Source organism: Mesoplodon mirus (genome assembly GCF_964341445.2).
Source record: "Mesoplodon mirus genome assembly, chromosome: 5".
Taxonomy (NCBI): domain Eukaryota; kingdom Metazoa; phylum Chordata; class Mammalia; order Artiodactyla; family Ziphiidae; genus Mesoplodon; species Mesoplodon mirus.
Genome location: NC_138980.1, coordinates 35,328,776 through 35,344,873, shown reverse-complemented (window position 1 = coordinate 35,344,873; position 16,098 = coordinate 35,328,776). Strand labels below are relative to the sequence as shown.

The following is a 16,098-nucleotide window of genomic DNA, read 5'->3' as shown; positions in this document are numbered from 1 at the left end:
ACCACGTGGTGTGCGGGATCTCCGTTCCCCAACCAGGGATCGAACCCACAGCCCCTGCAGTGGAAGCACAGAGTCTTAACCACTGGACCGCCAGGGAAGTTCGCAGGATGGCTACTACCTTAAATGTAGAACATTTGTTATGTTACTATGTTGGCGAGGATGTGGAGAAATTGGAACTGCGCGTGGCTGGTGGGGTGAGGATGTCAAATGGGGCAGCCGCTGTGGCAAAGATTCCAGCTGCTCCTCGAAAGATGAGACATCGAGTTACCATAAGATCCAGCAACTCCACTCCTGGGTCTATATACACCCCAAAGAAGTGAAAGCAAGCACTTGAATAGATAACTGTACACCCGTGTTCACAGCAGCACAATTCACAACAGCCAAGAAGAGGTGGAAACCCCCAATGTCCATCGAGAGGTGATGGATGAACAAAATGTGGTCTATCCGCACACTGGAATATTACTCAGCCTTAAAAAGGAGGGAGATTCTGACACCTGCTACAGTGTGGATGAACCTTGGGAAACTTATGCTCAGTGAGATAAACCAGACGCAGAAGGACAAATACTGTCTGATTGCACTCACACGAGGTCCTAGAGCGTCAGATCCACAGAGACAGGAAGTAGATGGTGGGGGCCAGGGCCTGGGGGAGGGGCTGGGGAGTCAGTGTTTCATGGGGACAGAGCTTCAGGTTGGGAAGATGAGAAAGTTCTGGAGATGATGGAGGGGCTGGTTGCACAACAATGTGAATGTGCTTAATGCCACTGGGCTGTGCACTTAAAAATGGTTAAGATGGTGAATTTTATGTCCTGTGTATTTTACTGCAACTAAAGATATTGAAAAAAAAAAAACAAGACAGAAAGGAAGGAAAGAGGAAGGGGAGGGAGGGAGGGAGTAGAGAAGAGAGAGGAGGGGAAGGAGGAAAACTCCCTGGAAGGCGTGGGATGGCGGGTCCTGCTGCCCTCCATGCCCCCTTCCGCTCCACTCACACTCATCACTATTAAACGACGCTGTGTGAAGCCGCCGTAATTTTTCTCATTATGTGTCTCATCTGCCAACATCACCCGTCCTGCCCCAGGATCTGCTTTCCTCACTCGGTGAGGCAACCCTCCCCTTTGCCCTTTGAGGAAACTTCTGGACCAGGACTCAGTCTTAATCGCCTCACTCTCCCCCAGGCTGGCACAGGGCCTGGCATGCTTTCGACTCACTGAAAGCCCCAACTCTTTCTCAGACTTGCTGTGTGGCCTTGAGCAGGTGTCTTGCCCTCTCTGAGCCTCGGATTCCCGGCCTATCAGACGCTTTTAGGAATCCTGGCCCTGCCCTCCTCTTGGGGTGGAGGGGTGGGGATGGGGGGGATGAGAAAGGATACGGGAATGGTATAAGGGCTCCATAACTGGGTGGGACCGAAATAGTCCTGAAGTTCTGTGAGCACTGCCACTCTCGAAAATTAGCCAATAAGTCAGTGAAGGGGCGATTCTGGGGTAAGTCTGGCAGGGGCGAGCATGGAGCCGGTTGTGTTCCCCCCACTGCCATCAGGATTACTAGGATGACTCTCTATGGAGTCTACTATTTCTGTCCGGTGGGTTACGTTGGTCCTGATTTCTCACAATAACCCTCAGGGTGGCTGTGAACTTTTCACTTGCCTAACGTCACTCTGTGACTAAGTGAGGGAGCCTGGATTTGAGCCTGGATCTGACTCCAAGCCCTCGAAAGAAGGGCAGGGCCTTGAGCTCCGTGCGTGCATGACATGGGTCCCCAGTGAGCGGAAGCCACCAATTTCCCCCCAGCTGTGGGCCCGGCTCAGCACCAGCCCTAACCTGGCCCGGGCACAGGCCACTCCGCACAGACCTTTCTCTCCTGGCCTTGAGCCTTTCCTCTTCGTACCTGGAAGAGAGAGAAAGGAAAGCACGTGAGATGCAGCCTGGGAATCCCCTTCCCTCTGGGGACAGGGAAGCAATCTCACTGTCACATCTGAATACACGCCAGGTCTTAGAGCAGAAAGTACAGCCGGAGCTGACGGGTCTACTGGTCTTTTTTGTTTCCTGCAGTTGCTTTACAAGCCTGCCCACGCTCCCCCCGACCCCCCAGGGCAGAGGATATCTGTTTTGTTGGTATATTCCAGCATCTGGAGTAGATGCGGCTCAGCGGACATTTTTTGCATCAGCCCTGAACACAGCCAGTATAAAGCGACCCTCTCATTGACATGGGTTTGGTCTACAGGCCCCTCCATCAGGGCAAAGTTTTTCTGTAAAGGGCCAGAGAATCAGTATTTTTGGCTTTGCAGGCCAGTCTCTGTGGCAACCTCTCAATTCTGTTGTAGCTCGAAAGCAGCCGTGGATGGTTTGTAAATGGATGCATGTAGCCGTGTGCCAATAAAACTTTATTTATAAAGACAAGCCAGGGGGCCAGGGCTCACTGGACCCCGGCCTGCACTAGATAGCCAGGCCCGCTGTGTTCTGTAATTTCACAGGAGCTTGTTTCACTGTATTTCCTTCTTTTCTGCTTTCCCACACAGGTCTGGTTCCCTGGCAGCTCGGTTGAGCTGAGCAGAGGTGGCTGAGAGGTGAGCAGCCTGGGGGCAATGGGGATGGAGGTGGGGGGTTATTCCCATGGCCCAGGGACACTCACTGTAGCACGCAGTCTGGGATCTGCACGTGCTCCATGGGGATGAGCTGCTCCAGATCTTCCAAGCTGTGCACATACTGGATCTTGTTGATGAACTTGACGCTGGTGGGAGAAGAAGCAGGGAGACATCTGAAAGCCAGCCCTCAGGGTGGCCCCTCAGGGCCAGAAGGAGCAATGGCAGACAGGGATGCACACGCAACACTATTCCAGGATGCCCCAAGCACCTTCGCCCAAGCTTCCCTCCCCACCTATGCCAGCCTCCACCCCTGGCCCCTAGTGGGGGAACAGAGCAGAACCCAGGGTCTCCCCTTGCAAGAAGAGAAGCGTCCTGAACCACGTGTAGGACACCCGTCCTTGCTGAGCTGAGGAAGTTCTTTGAAGGAAGCAGAGAGGAAAGATGATGCTAGACTCCAGGCTCCATCCACCCCAGGAGTTGCTCCTCTGTGTGAATCTTCCCAAGAATGCTTTTCTGGCACAATCGCCACTGCCCGGATGGCACCAGTAGTCATTTGGTCACGAGACAGGTGCACATGGGGACTGCTGATTCATTCCACATTCTTTCGGGATGAATGGCTTGTTCAGGTCCAAACCCCAGCTCTGGCTGTCTGCTACCCACTGAGGTGCTTTGTCACCAGTGCATTGCTTTGAACTCGTGATTATTTTTTTTAAAAATTACCTTAAACCTAATTTTGGTAAAATGTCCAATAAACTTTTTTCAAGGTCAAATCAGTTTTTTTTTCCTTTTTTAAAAAATTATTTATTTAGTTGCACCGGGTGTTAGTTGCGGCAGGTGGGCCCCTTAGTTGCAGCACACAAGCTTCTTAGTTGTGGCATGCAAACTCTTAGCTGTGGCATGCATGTGGGATCTAGTTCCCTGACCAGGGATGGAACCCAGGCCCCCTGCGCTGGGAGTGTGTAGTCTTATCCACTGCGCCACCAGGGAAGTCCCTCACATCAGTTTTTCAAACGATGAGAAATACAAGGCCAAGAGAATGTAACAGGACACTAAGTCATAAAATAATCAAATAACAATAAAGAAAAGAAAAAAAGTAAGATAGAGTCACAGAGTTACAAAACTGTGTCAAGAAGTTTTACATCTATTTTTAGAGATTAGATAAGAATTCGGCTCAAACTTTCCGGCACCCGGCGAAAACGGAGACCCATGAGGAATGTTACAGTTCGCAGTGTCCATAAGAGAAAAATACACAGGTTAATCAGCAGAGGCCACTGGTAACCGATCAGGGAATGATAGACGGTTTTCCCACAGAGAGTCACAAAGCGGCCATGTGTACCGGAATAAATAAACCCCACCACTTTCGTGCAGTTGAAATTTCTTCTTTCTTTCTTTCTCTCTCTCTCTCTTCCTTCCTTCCTTCCTCCTTCCCTCCCTCCCTTCCTTCTTTTCTTTCGCTGAGCTACAAAGCTTGCAGATCTTATTTCTCCCACCAGGGATTGAAGCCGCACCCTCAACAGTGAAAGAGCAGAGTCCTAATCATTGGACCACCAGGTCCAATAAAGAAATTTATTTTCTTTATTATTATTATTTTTTTAAAGAATCATCTTTTTTAAAAAATTAAAATTTTTAAAAAAATTATTTATTTTTGGCTGCGTTGGGTCTTCGTTGCTGCATGTGGGCTTTCTCTAGTTGCAGCGAGCGGGGGCTACTCTTCGTTGTGGTGCGTGGGCTTCTCATTGCGGTGGCTTCTCTTGTGGAGCACGGGCTCTAGGAGTGTGGGCTTCAGTAGTTGTGGCACACGGGCTCAGTAGTTGTGGCTCGCGGGCTCTAGAACGCAGGCTCAGTAGTTGTGGCACACGGGCTTAGTTGCTCCGTGGCATGTGGGATCCTCCCGAACCAGGGCTCGAACCCGTGTCCCCCGCATTGGCAGGCGGATTCTTAACCACTGCACCACCAAGGAAGTCCCGAAATTTATTTTCTTAATTAAAAAAAAAATTATTCTTGGAACATGAGTTCTTCCTCCAGTTGGTGTGACAGAAAATTAAAGGGCCCAGGGACAGGGAGTGAGTCTCAGACCCACTCTACCTGAATACCCCGGGTCTGGGAGGCTCTGAGGGTGGATGATCTGATTGGTTGCAAAGGTTTTTTTAGGGGGCACAGAGGGGACACCTGTGGTCTGAGCAGTGGGCTGTTAATACAGGCGAGATCACATCGTGAGGACGCCATGGTAAAGCTGCCATGTCCGTTGTTGGAAATGGGTACCCGGTTTCCACGTGACGATGCTGTCTGCCTGTGAGCTGAGCTCTGTCTTGGGAAGCAGGGCTCTCGGGAGGGAGAATTCCAGTCCAGGGCGAGGCACATGCCCATGTTTAGATCATCATGGAATAAACAGGAGTTCTTTTTGAGATACAATCACAGAACCTCACGGCTAGGGCCCGGTGGCAGCTCAGAATCTGTCTCCACTTCCCTCGGCTTTTAAACAGGGAAGCTTACTTTACCCCACTCTCCCCTCCTATTTCTCTGAAAGCTCAAAATGAGACCTTTGAAATTCACCACAGGAAACGCAACCCAGGGAATTCCCAGGCGGTCCCGTGGTTAGGACTCCACGCTTTCACTGCTGAGGGCGTGGGTTTGATCCCCGCTTGGGGAACTAAGACCCCACAGGCTGTGCAGCATGGCCAAAAAAATAATAAAATAAAATAAAAGTAGGAAAAGCAACCCAAAGTGAGAGAATTATCTGCATTCAAGGCAAATTTCGGTTCCCGAATTATGGGATGTCGAGGACAGAAGGCAATTCTGTTAGGCTGAAGTGTGTGTCTACCGTTTTGCCCAGTAATTGTCATCATCAGCACAAATGACCCATAATTAGTGTATTAAAGGCCCGATTTCACTAATGTGCAAATGTCTGAGAGTGCTTGGGAGTCACTGAACAGCGCGTCTGAAGTTGCCTCCTTGCCTCAGTGCTGTGATGCTCTCAAGGCAAAGTTTGACCCCATCTATTAAAACTCATCACAGATTCTTCACCGGGAACGTGGAAATGAAGGGTCTTCATTTAATTCAATGTTTTGAATTATATTACATTAAATGTACGTTTAATTTTATGTGATTGACGAGGGCGTTTAACATGACTAATTTTGTTTCACTTGCTCTGTGTGTACAGGTGCTTCTATCTCGTGCACATTCCAAAGAAAGAACCAGTCCCTGAGACTCACAGGAGGTCACCTGTAAGCCCTAGGAATGTCCCGTCTGGTAAGCGTCTTCATCTACCCAGGGCCCATAGTCTGTGCTAAAGATGTGCTTCCTGGTGGGGTCTTGGGCCATCATATCAGTTACTGAGGAACTAAGGGGGCTGCGTGGGCACTCCATCCCCGTGTGGCCACGCCTTGGTGGAAACCCTGGACACCAAGGTCAGCTTCTCTGTTGGCAGTACTTCCTACACATGGTCACACGTCATTGCAGGGAGAACGAAGGGCTTTGGGTACAACTCCACTGGGACAGGGCAATCAGAAGCTCCCTTCTGGCTTCTCCTGGACTCCCATACGCACCTTTTTTTTTTTTTTTGCGGTACACGGGCCTCTCACTGTTGTGGCCTCTCCCGTTGCGGAGTACAGGCTCCGGATGCGCAGGCTCAGCGGCCATGGCTCACGGGCCTAGCCGCTCTGCGGCACGTGGGATCCTCCCGGACCAGGGCACGAACCCGTGTCCCCTGCATCGGCAGGCGGACTCTCAACCACTGCGCCACCAGGGAAGCCCCATACGCACCTTTTTCCTTTGCTGATTTCAATCTTCATCCTTTCTCTCTAATCACCTGTAACCCTGAGCACAACAGCTTTTCTGGGTTCTGTGAGTCCTCTAGGTAAATCATCAAACCTGAGGGTAATCTCGGGCACCCCCAAAACACACATGTATCGATTCACCACATCATTGTCCAGGAGTGGGTCAGACCCTCCTGACATCCTAATGCCCCTCCCTCACAGATTCCAGAGTGGATGGAGCCGGGCTTCCTTCTGAGGGCATGTGGTGGGCTGGTGACCTTGCTGTGTGACTCTGGGTGATTCCCGGGAATATTCTGAGCCTCAGTTTCCTCATCCATGAAACGGGCATGGCCAAGTCAACCTTTCAGGGCTGTGGTTGTAAACTTTAAAAGGTATCCAACATTCAATATGGGAGAGCCGGTTGTTACTATTCCCACCCCCCCACTCCGTGATGTGATGTTCGTCACTAAATAACAGTACATATGATTTTAAATTGTTTAACGCAACAGTATAGATTCATCAGAGAGGAGCTGGAAAATGCAGATTAAAAAATAAGACACACAAAAACCCAGGTGGCTATCCGGGCACAGGTCCTGATCTTACCTGATGAAAGGGCGGGAGATGGCCAGCACGGTGCGGATGAACCAGGACGGGTGGACGATGATTAAGGACTTCAGGTTTTTCCGCAATCTGCGTGGGGAGACAGGGGAAGCAAGATGGGCTCCTTGGGAAAGCCCCAGGGAGGGAGCACCTAACCGGTGTTACCTTCTCTCTGTGCCCAGGAGGTGCTATGCTTATCTCCATTGGCAGGGAGGAGGTGGAACCTCGGTAAAGCTAAGCCCCCTCGCAGAGTTTGCAGGTGGCAGAGCTGATGTCTGGTCTCCAATCTCTCTTAATTTAGAGTCTGAGCATTTGACTTCATGGCCACACCATCTCCCATTTCTTTCTTTTTTTTTTTTTTTTGGCGCTACGCGGGCCTCTCACTGTTGTGGCCTCTCCCGTTGTGGAGCACAGGCTCCGGACGCGCAGGCTCAGTGGCCATGGCTCACAGGCCCAGCTGCTCCGCGGCATGTGGGATCTTCCCGGACCGGGGCACGAACCCGTGTCCCCTGCATCGGCAGGTGGACTCTCAACCACTGCGCCACCAGGGAAGCCGCCCCATCTCCCATTTCTGAAAGATTTTCTGGGGCCCCCTGGTTCTGAGCACCTATTATGGGCATGTTGAATTGCAGCCCCTTTATTTGGGAAGAGGGTCATTGTAGGAGAAATTGGTTAAGGTGAGGTCATATAGGAGTAGGGTGGGCCCCTAATCCACTATGACTGGTGTCCTTATAAAAAAGGGACATTTGCACACAGTTGTCCACAGGGGAGCTTCTCCCTCACGGCCCCAGAAAGAACCAACCCTGCAGACACCTTGATCTCGGACTTCTAGCCCCCAGAACTAGGAGACAACACATATCTATTGTGTAAGCCACCCAGTCTGGTGCTTTGTTACAGCCGCCCCAGCTGACCACTACACACCTTTCAGAGGGACCTCAGGGCCCCTTGCACCCCGAGAAGGTCCCCCAGCCCCACCCACTCACCTCCTATCAATCATCTGGTAACACTTCTTCAGCCAGCCGATGCCGGGCATCCTCCGCCGAGGCGTGGCCCCATTCAGGTACACGATCATGTAATCCTCGGCCACAAGGAGTTCCAGACTGCTGATGACGTACCTGGTCACGGGACACAGACGACAGGGGATCCGATGGAGGGGCTCAGAGTCAGGAAGCCCAGTTCCCGGGACTGAACCCCTGGGGCACCTGCCCTTTCTGCCTCCGCCTGCCCTGGCTCTGCCAGCCACACCTGTTCAGGTGTTGTTGGCTGTCCTGGCATACTCGGCCCGAGCTGGGGGTGGGGGATGACCCCAGCCCACCCCAAATTTGTGTCAGTGGGCACAGTGATTGTAGTAGTTACTATTTTATTGAGCACTTACTAGATGCCAAGTGATTTATATGCATGGTCTCCATTAATCCTGGGAGGTGGGCTTCAACAGCCCCAGATACACCTGGGGAACAGGCACCCACAGCCAACAGTCCACTGCACCGGACATTAGGGACCTGGGGTCTGTCCCAGCCCTGTCTTCCCCTAAGTGATTTCAGAAGAATCCTTTCTTTCTTTTTTTTTCAAACAACATTCTTTAAAAATTTATTTATTTATTTATTTATTTATTTATTTATTTATGGCTGCGTTGGGTCTTCGTTGCTGTGCATGTGCTTTCTCTAGTTGTGGTGAGTTGGGGCTACTCTTTGTTGCGGTGAGCGGGCTTCTCATCATGGTGGCTTCTCTTGTTGCGGAGCACGGGCTCTAGGTGTGTGGGCTTCAGTAGTTGTGGCGCACGGGCTTATCTGCTCCGCGGCATGTGGAATCTTCCTGGACCAGGGCTCGAACCCATGTCCCCTGAATTGGCAGGCGGATTCTTAACGCTGTGCCACCAGGGAAGTCCCTTTTTTTTTTTTTAATATTTAGTTATTTATTTGGTTGCACCAGGTCTTAGTTGCGGCAGGCGGGCTCCTTAGTTGCAGCTCTCCGGCTCCTTAGTTGTGGCATGCAAACTCTTAGTTGCAGCATGCATGTGGGATGTAATTCCACCAAGGACTGAACCCAGGCCCCCTGCATTGGGAGCGCTAGTCTCACCCGCTGCGCCACCAGGGAAGTCCCAGAAGAATCCTTTCCTCTCTTTCAGCCTCTAATTCCCCATCTGTAGATTGGGGAGACTGGGCTCCCTGGTATCTCAGGCCACTTTCCGATCTGACCTTCCCTGGCTACCTCCTTGTCCTCTGGCCCACCTGGCATCCAAGCCCCCCCCCCCCCCCCCCCCGTGTAAGAAGGAAATCTTCGTAATAATGATAATAAGAGAGATAACGATTTGCTGAGTTCCTACTGTCATCTGCCAGGCACTTTATCCATATTATCTGTCTCCATCATAATAAAACTCTACCTGTGTGTCCTTGGGCAAGTGACTTAACCTCTCTGTGCCTCAGGCTCTGCAGCCACAGAATGGGAGGCAACAGTAACTAACCCACAGGGTCCTGTCGAGGGTGGAATTCGTTATCACATACCAAGCCCTTCACTTCGTGGCTGCCACATAGTAAATGCTCCATAATTGCTAGGGATGATGACCGTAGCACCGTGAGGCCCACCGGGTGGGACCCTCAGAACTGTGGGCAGCTGGGAGGAGGGGGTGGGCCACTTACAGGAAGAGGTTCTCCATGACATAGTGGTAGTCGGGGGAGCTGCTGTCTGGGAGGAAGCAGGCGGCAAAGACGATGATGGCGTTGAGACCTTCCCCGTAGTATCCTGGGGAGAGGCGGCCAGTGAGTGAGTAGCCCCAGGCAGAGATGGGTAGAGCCATCTCCCAGCTCTGAGCCGCCCCCTGCTCTGCCCTGTGCAGCGGCCTCGTCGCTGGCCATCCCCTTCCCGCCCACCGCGCACACTCGGAGGGTACAGCTCTGAGTCACAGCAGCCTGGCTGGAGAAGCCAGCCAATGCTTGACCTGTCTCCGCCTTTGGTGGGGGACGCCAGCCACCCTCGTAGACACCTCCGGTGTGCATCCGGCACATCTATGCCTTGCCCCCCTGCGAGTTTCACCCCTGCACACCCGGACACTAGGGCTTAATTTAACATCCCCCTGGCTCAGAAGAAGAGACTGAGGTCCAGAGAGGGCCACTGATGGGCCTCCAGTTGCTGGAGCCGGGAGGGGGCCCAAGGGGTGTGGCCTTACCTCCATGGGTCACCACCCTCATGTAGGGCCGGATCATGTGCAGGTCAATCCGGTGTTCCTGTTCCCCAATGATCACTGTCCGCCACAGACGCCCGTTGGCGGCACTGCCATCCTCGGCTGAGCCATCCCCAAACAGGTCCGCGCTATCCCCAGGCATATTCTTGGCGGCGGCCACGGGGGTGTCATCTGGAACCGGGGGGTGGGGCGGGGGGGGAAGGTGAGCGGAAGGGACGCCTGAGTCCGGACACCTCATCCCAGCTTTCCTCTCTGGGCTACCTTTGCCGCCTGTGGCCACGGAGCCCTCTCCTCTCTCCCCAAGCCAGAGGCGAAACCGCTCATCCTACCCTTTGCTGACAGGCAGTGTTAGATTGGGGCTGCTGGGCGAGATGGAGGACCTGGGAGTCCAAAAGTCATGCCTAAATAATAATTTTTCTTTCCCCAGGCCGTGGAACACAGGAAAGTGCTCAGTCAGGTGGTTGGCCTGGGTAGAGCCTGTCTCTTGCTGTGTGACCTTGCCCACATTCTTTCCCTCTCTGGGCTCCTCAGGATTCTTAACCACGCTTGAAATATCTGCCTCTTTCCCACCCGTCATCCTGCAATCTTCCCGCCTCAGAAAATAGCCTGGCCGTTTTTCCAGCTGCTCAGACCCCACACCCAGGTGTCACCTTCAACTCCCTCTTCCCCTTCGTACTCCACATCCACCCAGCAAGTGCTGTGGCTCTGCTTCCGTCCCCCTGGCCATGCCATCGTCACCTTTCTGACCTGTGCTCTTGCCTCGGCATGTCAGCTCAAATAACACCCATCCAGGGGGGCCTGTCCCGGCAACCCTGCAAAGAGTCCCCCACCCCCAGGTAGCTTGGTTCAAGGAGTCTCGGCCTGGGTGCTTTTGACCTTTGGGGGCTGGTCATTCTCTGTGGGGCCCCCTCCTCCATCCCAGGCGCTGTGGGGTGTGGAGCCACCTCCCTGACCCCACCTACTTGATGCCAGGATTCCCCCAGTCATGACAACCACAGGTGTCCCCAAACATGGCCCAGTGTCCCCTGCGGGTGGGGGTGCTGAATTGCCCCAGTGAGAACCCCCTGCCCTCTCCCATCACCTCGTTTCCCTCACAGCACTGACAACCAGGTGCAATTATCTTGTGTACATTTTTTCCGTTACCCAGAGCCTGGCTTTCCGATGGCCACACGAGCAGGCAGGCGATGTCTATTCCTGACATGCCCCCACCCGATCTCCCTGCCGCCCCCTACACAGCAATCAAGACCTGCTCCACAAACAACTGTGGAATCAGGGGGACGCCCTTCCTCTGGTCTCGGTCCCCTTTGAGAATCGGGTGAAAGACACATCTCCCAGCAATGTCCACAAGTCCACGAGAAAATGTGCATGGAGTCCCAGGAGCTGTCCTGGGAGCCCCGGGTTGGAAGACCTGTCTCCCTTAAGCCTACGGGGATGGAGGAGGGGGGCTCTGGTCAGCTGGTCCCCAAGCCAAAGGGAGCGCTGGGGTCCGATTTGGGGACTGGGCAGGTGCGACAAGCGACCTCACCTTCCCACTCCAGTTCATTGCCGTTCCCCAGGAATTCCAGCGAGTCGGTCTCATCTGGGGTCTCGATGTCATCCACGTTGATATCCAGGTCATCGGGGGTGTCCAGGAAGTCATCGGACAGCAGGGAGCCCTCGCTCTGGTCCAGGGAAATGTTGATCTCGGGGGCCACCAGCGTCTTCCGCTTACGATGAGCCGCGTTGAAGTTCAGAGTGTCGGGAGGGGCTGTGGGGGAACAGGAAAACAGAAAAAAAACAAAAGCAAAGCAAGATCAGTCACTTTTGCTGTTTTCTTTCTTCTTCCCCCTCTACTGTTCCCAACCCGGTGGAGATCCACTCCGCCCCGTTGAGGGGAGTAGTTAGAAGTCACAGGACATCCTTTCATGGCAGCGGTTAATATAACCATCTAGCGTGGAGGTCAAGGGTGGACGCTTGGACGTAGGGCAGACCTGGGTTCAGAGCCTGACCTCGCTACTCACCAGCTCCGTGACCCTGCAGTGCCATGTTGCTCTGAGCTTGACTCACTTTTACCATCTGCAAAATGGGGCTCACAGGTGAGTCGAGTCAAGGTTGAACAATGTGGGGATTAGACCCTGCGCAGCCTGGGCTCCAGATGGTGTGTTCTGGCCCTACCAATATCTGCGAGTCTTGTTCCTTCTGGCTAAGGCTGGCAGAGAATGTCCACGTTCTGCTTTTGGCCTCTCTGTGATGCTCAACTCTAACGACTAACTTTTAGTGATCGTGTAACGTAAGCCAGACACTCTGCAAAGCTCTCCCCTGCATTTTCACGTTCCAACTTTGCTATTGCCCCCTTTAACAGATGAGCAAACTGAGGCACAGAAGGGCAGGATCCTCCCATGTCACTCTGAAGCCTGTCGGGATGGATATTCCCCATGGTTTGGACCTCTTCCTCCTAAAGACTCTTAGCCTGGACTCTGGTCTCCTTGTAAAAGGTGGTTTCTCCTCCTGGGCTGCCCCCCATCTGACAGCCCACAGAGTAGAGCCAGCCCCTCAGGTTTACCCTGTTTCATCACACAGCCTTTGAGGACAAAATAAGTAAACTAGTAGGAGACTCCTACCCCTCTTTTATTGGATGAAGACATTCATTGATCCATAATTTTTTTTAATTAATTAATTAATTAATATTTTTGGCTGCGTTGGGTCTCCGTTGCTGCGCGCAGGCTTTCTCTAGTTGTGGCGAGCGGGGGCTACTCTTCGTTGCGGTGCGCAGGCTTCTCATTGCAGTGGCTTCTCTTGTTGCGGAGCATGGGCTCTAGGTGCGCGGGCTTCAGTAGTTGTGGCATGTGGGCTCAGTAGTTGTGGCTCGCGGGCTCTAGAGCGCAGGCTCAGCAGTTGTGGCACATGGGCTTAGTTGCCCCGTGGCATGTGGGATCTTCCTGGACCAGGGCTCGAACCCGTGTCCCCTGCACTGGCAGGTGGATTCTTAACTACTGCGCCACCAGGGAAGCCCCCATTGATCCATAATTAAATGGACCACATTTTTTTTTTTCACTTTGAATCTCACTTTTGTTTTTCACTTTGAATCTCTCGGTCCCTAAGCAGGAGGTCAGAGGTAACTGCTTCAGGAGACAGTGGGATAGAAACATTCGCTTTGGCAGAAAATGATAAAAACACAGCAGTCACATTTATCAAGTGCCTGCTATGTGCGGGGCACTGGCATGATTTCTTGCTCTCACCATGACCTTGTGTGGTGGGAAATGTTACCCATTTTACAGATGTGGACATTGAGGCAGGGACTTGCCCAAGGATCCGACCCCAGGCTTCTCAACTCACTCTGCCTTTTTCACAGGAAGTGTGTTAGGAGCAGTGAATCATGAGTGCTTGATTTAAAATACTGCTACTCTTCCTGATGGGGTCAAGCTGTGGGTCACAGCGTGGTGGCAGTAAGACTAAAGGTGCAAGGAAGCACGGTGGCAGTATGCCACCACATGGACCTGGAGGATAGGGCATTGAGCCAAAGAAGATGGTTCTCCAGGCTTAAAACCTATTGGAATTTGCCCTGCCAAGTTTCAGACTTGCTGGGACCCGTGACCCCTTTCTTCCTTCTAATTTCTCCCATTTGGAATGAGAATATCTATTCTATGTCCATCCCGCCATCATGTTTCAGAAGCAGAGACATTGCCTGATTTCATAGGTCCACAGCTGGAGAGGGATTTTGCCCCGGGATGAATCACACCTGAGTTTTTTTTCCCTCCTGCCTCCTGAGCCCTTCGACTGATTAGACACGGCCCACCCACACAATGGAAGGCAATCTGCCTGACTCAAAGTCCATGAATTTAAATGTAAATCACATCTAAAAAAACACCCTCAACAGAAACATCTAGAATTATGTTTGACCACATAGCTGGGTACCATGGGCCAGGCAAGTGAATACATAAAATTAATGATCACATCTCCCCATCTCAAGTTCCTTAACTTAATCCTATCTGCAAAATCCCTTTTGCCATGTGAAGGAACATTCAGGGGTTCCTGGAATTAGAATCTGGATATCTTTGGGGGTCATCATTCAGCCAGTCACACCTAGGAAGTGGGGTACTGTTACTACACACTCCTTGTTTTACAGAAGTAGGAAATGGTGGCCCAGAGGGGTGAAAGGATTTGCCCAAGGTTACCCTGTGGGGATGTGACAACACCGGGCAGAGCCCATGTGCTCAGGCAGGAAGAAGGGCTGGTACTCCAGGGTGACCAACCATCCAGATTGGCCCCAGAAACCTGGAACAAATTGGTCCCCCTACCTGGCTCATGGGCATAGTGTGGTACAGGGGTAGGCAGAGATGGCTCTCACTGCTGTGTGACCTCAGGGATGTGGCTGTCCCTCTCTGGGCAGTCTTTCCCCTGTAGGGTGGGCTCTGTGATGGGCTGCATGGGGGAAATGCAGGCAGAGCGGGGACCCTCAGCAGGACTCTGCCAGGAGATGTCATTGAGGAGAACACATGTTTGAGGCAGCTTCTCTGGCTGCCCCAGACCCCCTGTCCTCAAAGTCTGGGGCTTTGGATCCTTAGAGCCATGAGCCCTCCTGAGTGCTCAGGGCAGCAAGCCCTCCCAGGGCTGACTTTGTGCCTGGCATCCCCTGGGCACTTTACACAAATCATCTTGTTTAATCCTTGCATGCCCCCTCTGTGGGAGGCTCACTACCTGTATTTAGTAGATGAGGAATTGGAGGCACAGAGAAGCTAAGCAACTAGTTCAAGGACACAGAGCAACTGACTTCATGATGGCGCCCATACACGTCTCTGGCCCACAACCACACTGCTTTCCCTGCAGGACTCGGAGCAGAGCAACCCCCTTCCCTGACATTCCACCCAGGAGGCATGACCTCTGACATTTCTACAGTTATAGTGCTGGGCACAGCCCAGACCATGTGCCCATTTCTGCATGCATGGAAACTTACAGGATGTGTCTTCTGTGGCACTGCCAAGCAAGTCCATCCCCGTCTCTTCCGAGAGTGGCCTGCAGACCCAGCAGGGAGCGGACATCAGCCACCAGGCCCCACAAGTTCAGCCACAGGAGCGTGGAGTTCAGACAAAATGACACCAACGAAAGCTGTTTAGCTTTGAGAAACAGTTGGGACAAAATACATCTGCTCGCGAGCATAGAAAATCATAAACAATCAGCGCTGGAGGGCTCCCATTTGGATCATCTAATTAAGCCTTTTTTTTGGGGGGGTGGGGATGGGGAAAGCTGAGGCCCAGTGAGAAGAAGGGTCTCATCTATATTATATTTGGAATATAAGCAGCATTCTTCATGGGCTGACCCCACAGGGTTTGGTCTCCGATGAATTGTTGCTATTAACGCAGCCAGAAGTTGTCCAATGGACATAGACAACTGAAAGAGCTCTCTGTGGCCAATGCTGGACTGGTCTGACCAGCAAAATATATCATGAAATATTGGATTGTGAGCCAGTGTTTAAAATAAAATGTCCATGAGTCCATACAGATGTAAATAAATGATTGAATAAACAAATACAGGGAGAAGAGACAAATTTTTCCTGCAGAGAAGAATTTCATATAATGTCTGTAGATATTCTGCCCTCAAGGAGGTGGAAAGTAACCCCCTTCTCTGTAAGTGTGGGCTGGGCACAGTGACTTCTTTCCAAAGAGGACAGTATGGGAAGGGGGGAGGTGTGACTTTACAGTGGACACACCCAACCAGCATGAACTCAGCCAGGGGACCGAGGTCAACACCAGCAGTGATGAGTCCTGTTGACGGCAGCCACCCCGAGATGAAGGATGAGACGGCCCTTCACAGGTGGTCCTCCTCCCAGCACCCGGCACCCCACTCTAACCGTGAGAAAAACATCAGACAAGTTCCTACTGAGATTCTACAAAATCTCTGGCCACAGTCCTTCTCAAACCCGTCAAGGGCATCGAGAACAAGGAAAGTCTGAGAAACTGTCACATTCCAGAGGAGCCTGAGGAGACATGATGCCTGAATGTTATGTGGGA

General features: G+C 52.2%; 1 protein-coding gene across 1 annotated transcript in view; it reads right to left on the bottom strand.

Moving 5' to 3' along the window:
* ATCAY (ATCAY kinesin light chain interacting caytaxin) overlaps nucleotides 1–16,098 on the bottom strand; it is a gene marked incomplete at its 3' end in the record, with an annotated part of 28,937 nt that overhangs the window by 630 nt on the left and 12,209 nt on the right. Inside the window, exons 2-9 of the mRNA XM_082621233.1 lie at nucleotides 15,045–15,103; nucleotides 11,637–11,858; nucleotides 10,097–10,282; nucleotides 9,570–9,672; nucleotides 7,917–8,048; nucleotides 6,937–7,023; nucleotides 2,626–2,724; nucleotides 1,846–1,881 (exon numbers count right to left, since the gene is read on the bottom strand). Coding sequence (XP_082477359.1) covers nucleotides 1,846–1,881; nucleotides 2,626–2,724; nucleotides 6,937–7,023; nucleotides 7,917–8,048; nucleotides 9,570–9,672; nucleotides 10,097–10,282; nucleotides 11,637–11,858; nucleotides 15,045–15,103 — 924 coding nt within the window. The remainder of the gene's footprint in view (nucleotides 1–1,845; nucleotides 1,882–2,625; nucleotides 2,725–6,936; nucleotides 7,024–7,916; nucleotides 8,049–9,569; nucleotides 9,673–10,096; nucleotides 10,283–11,636; nucleotides 11,859–15,044; nucleotides 15,104–16,098) is intronic.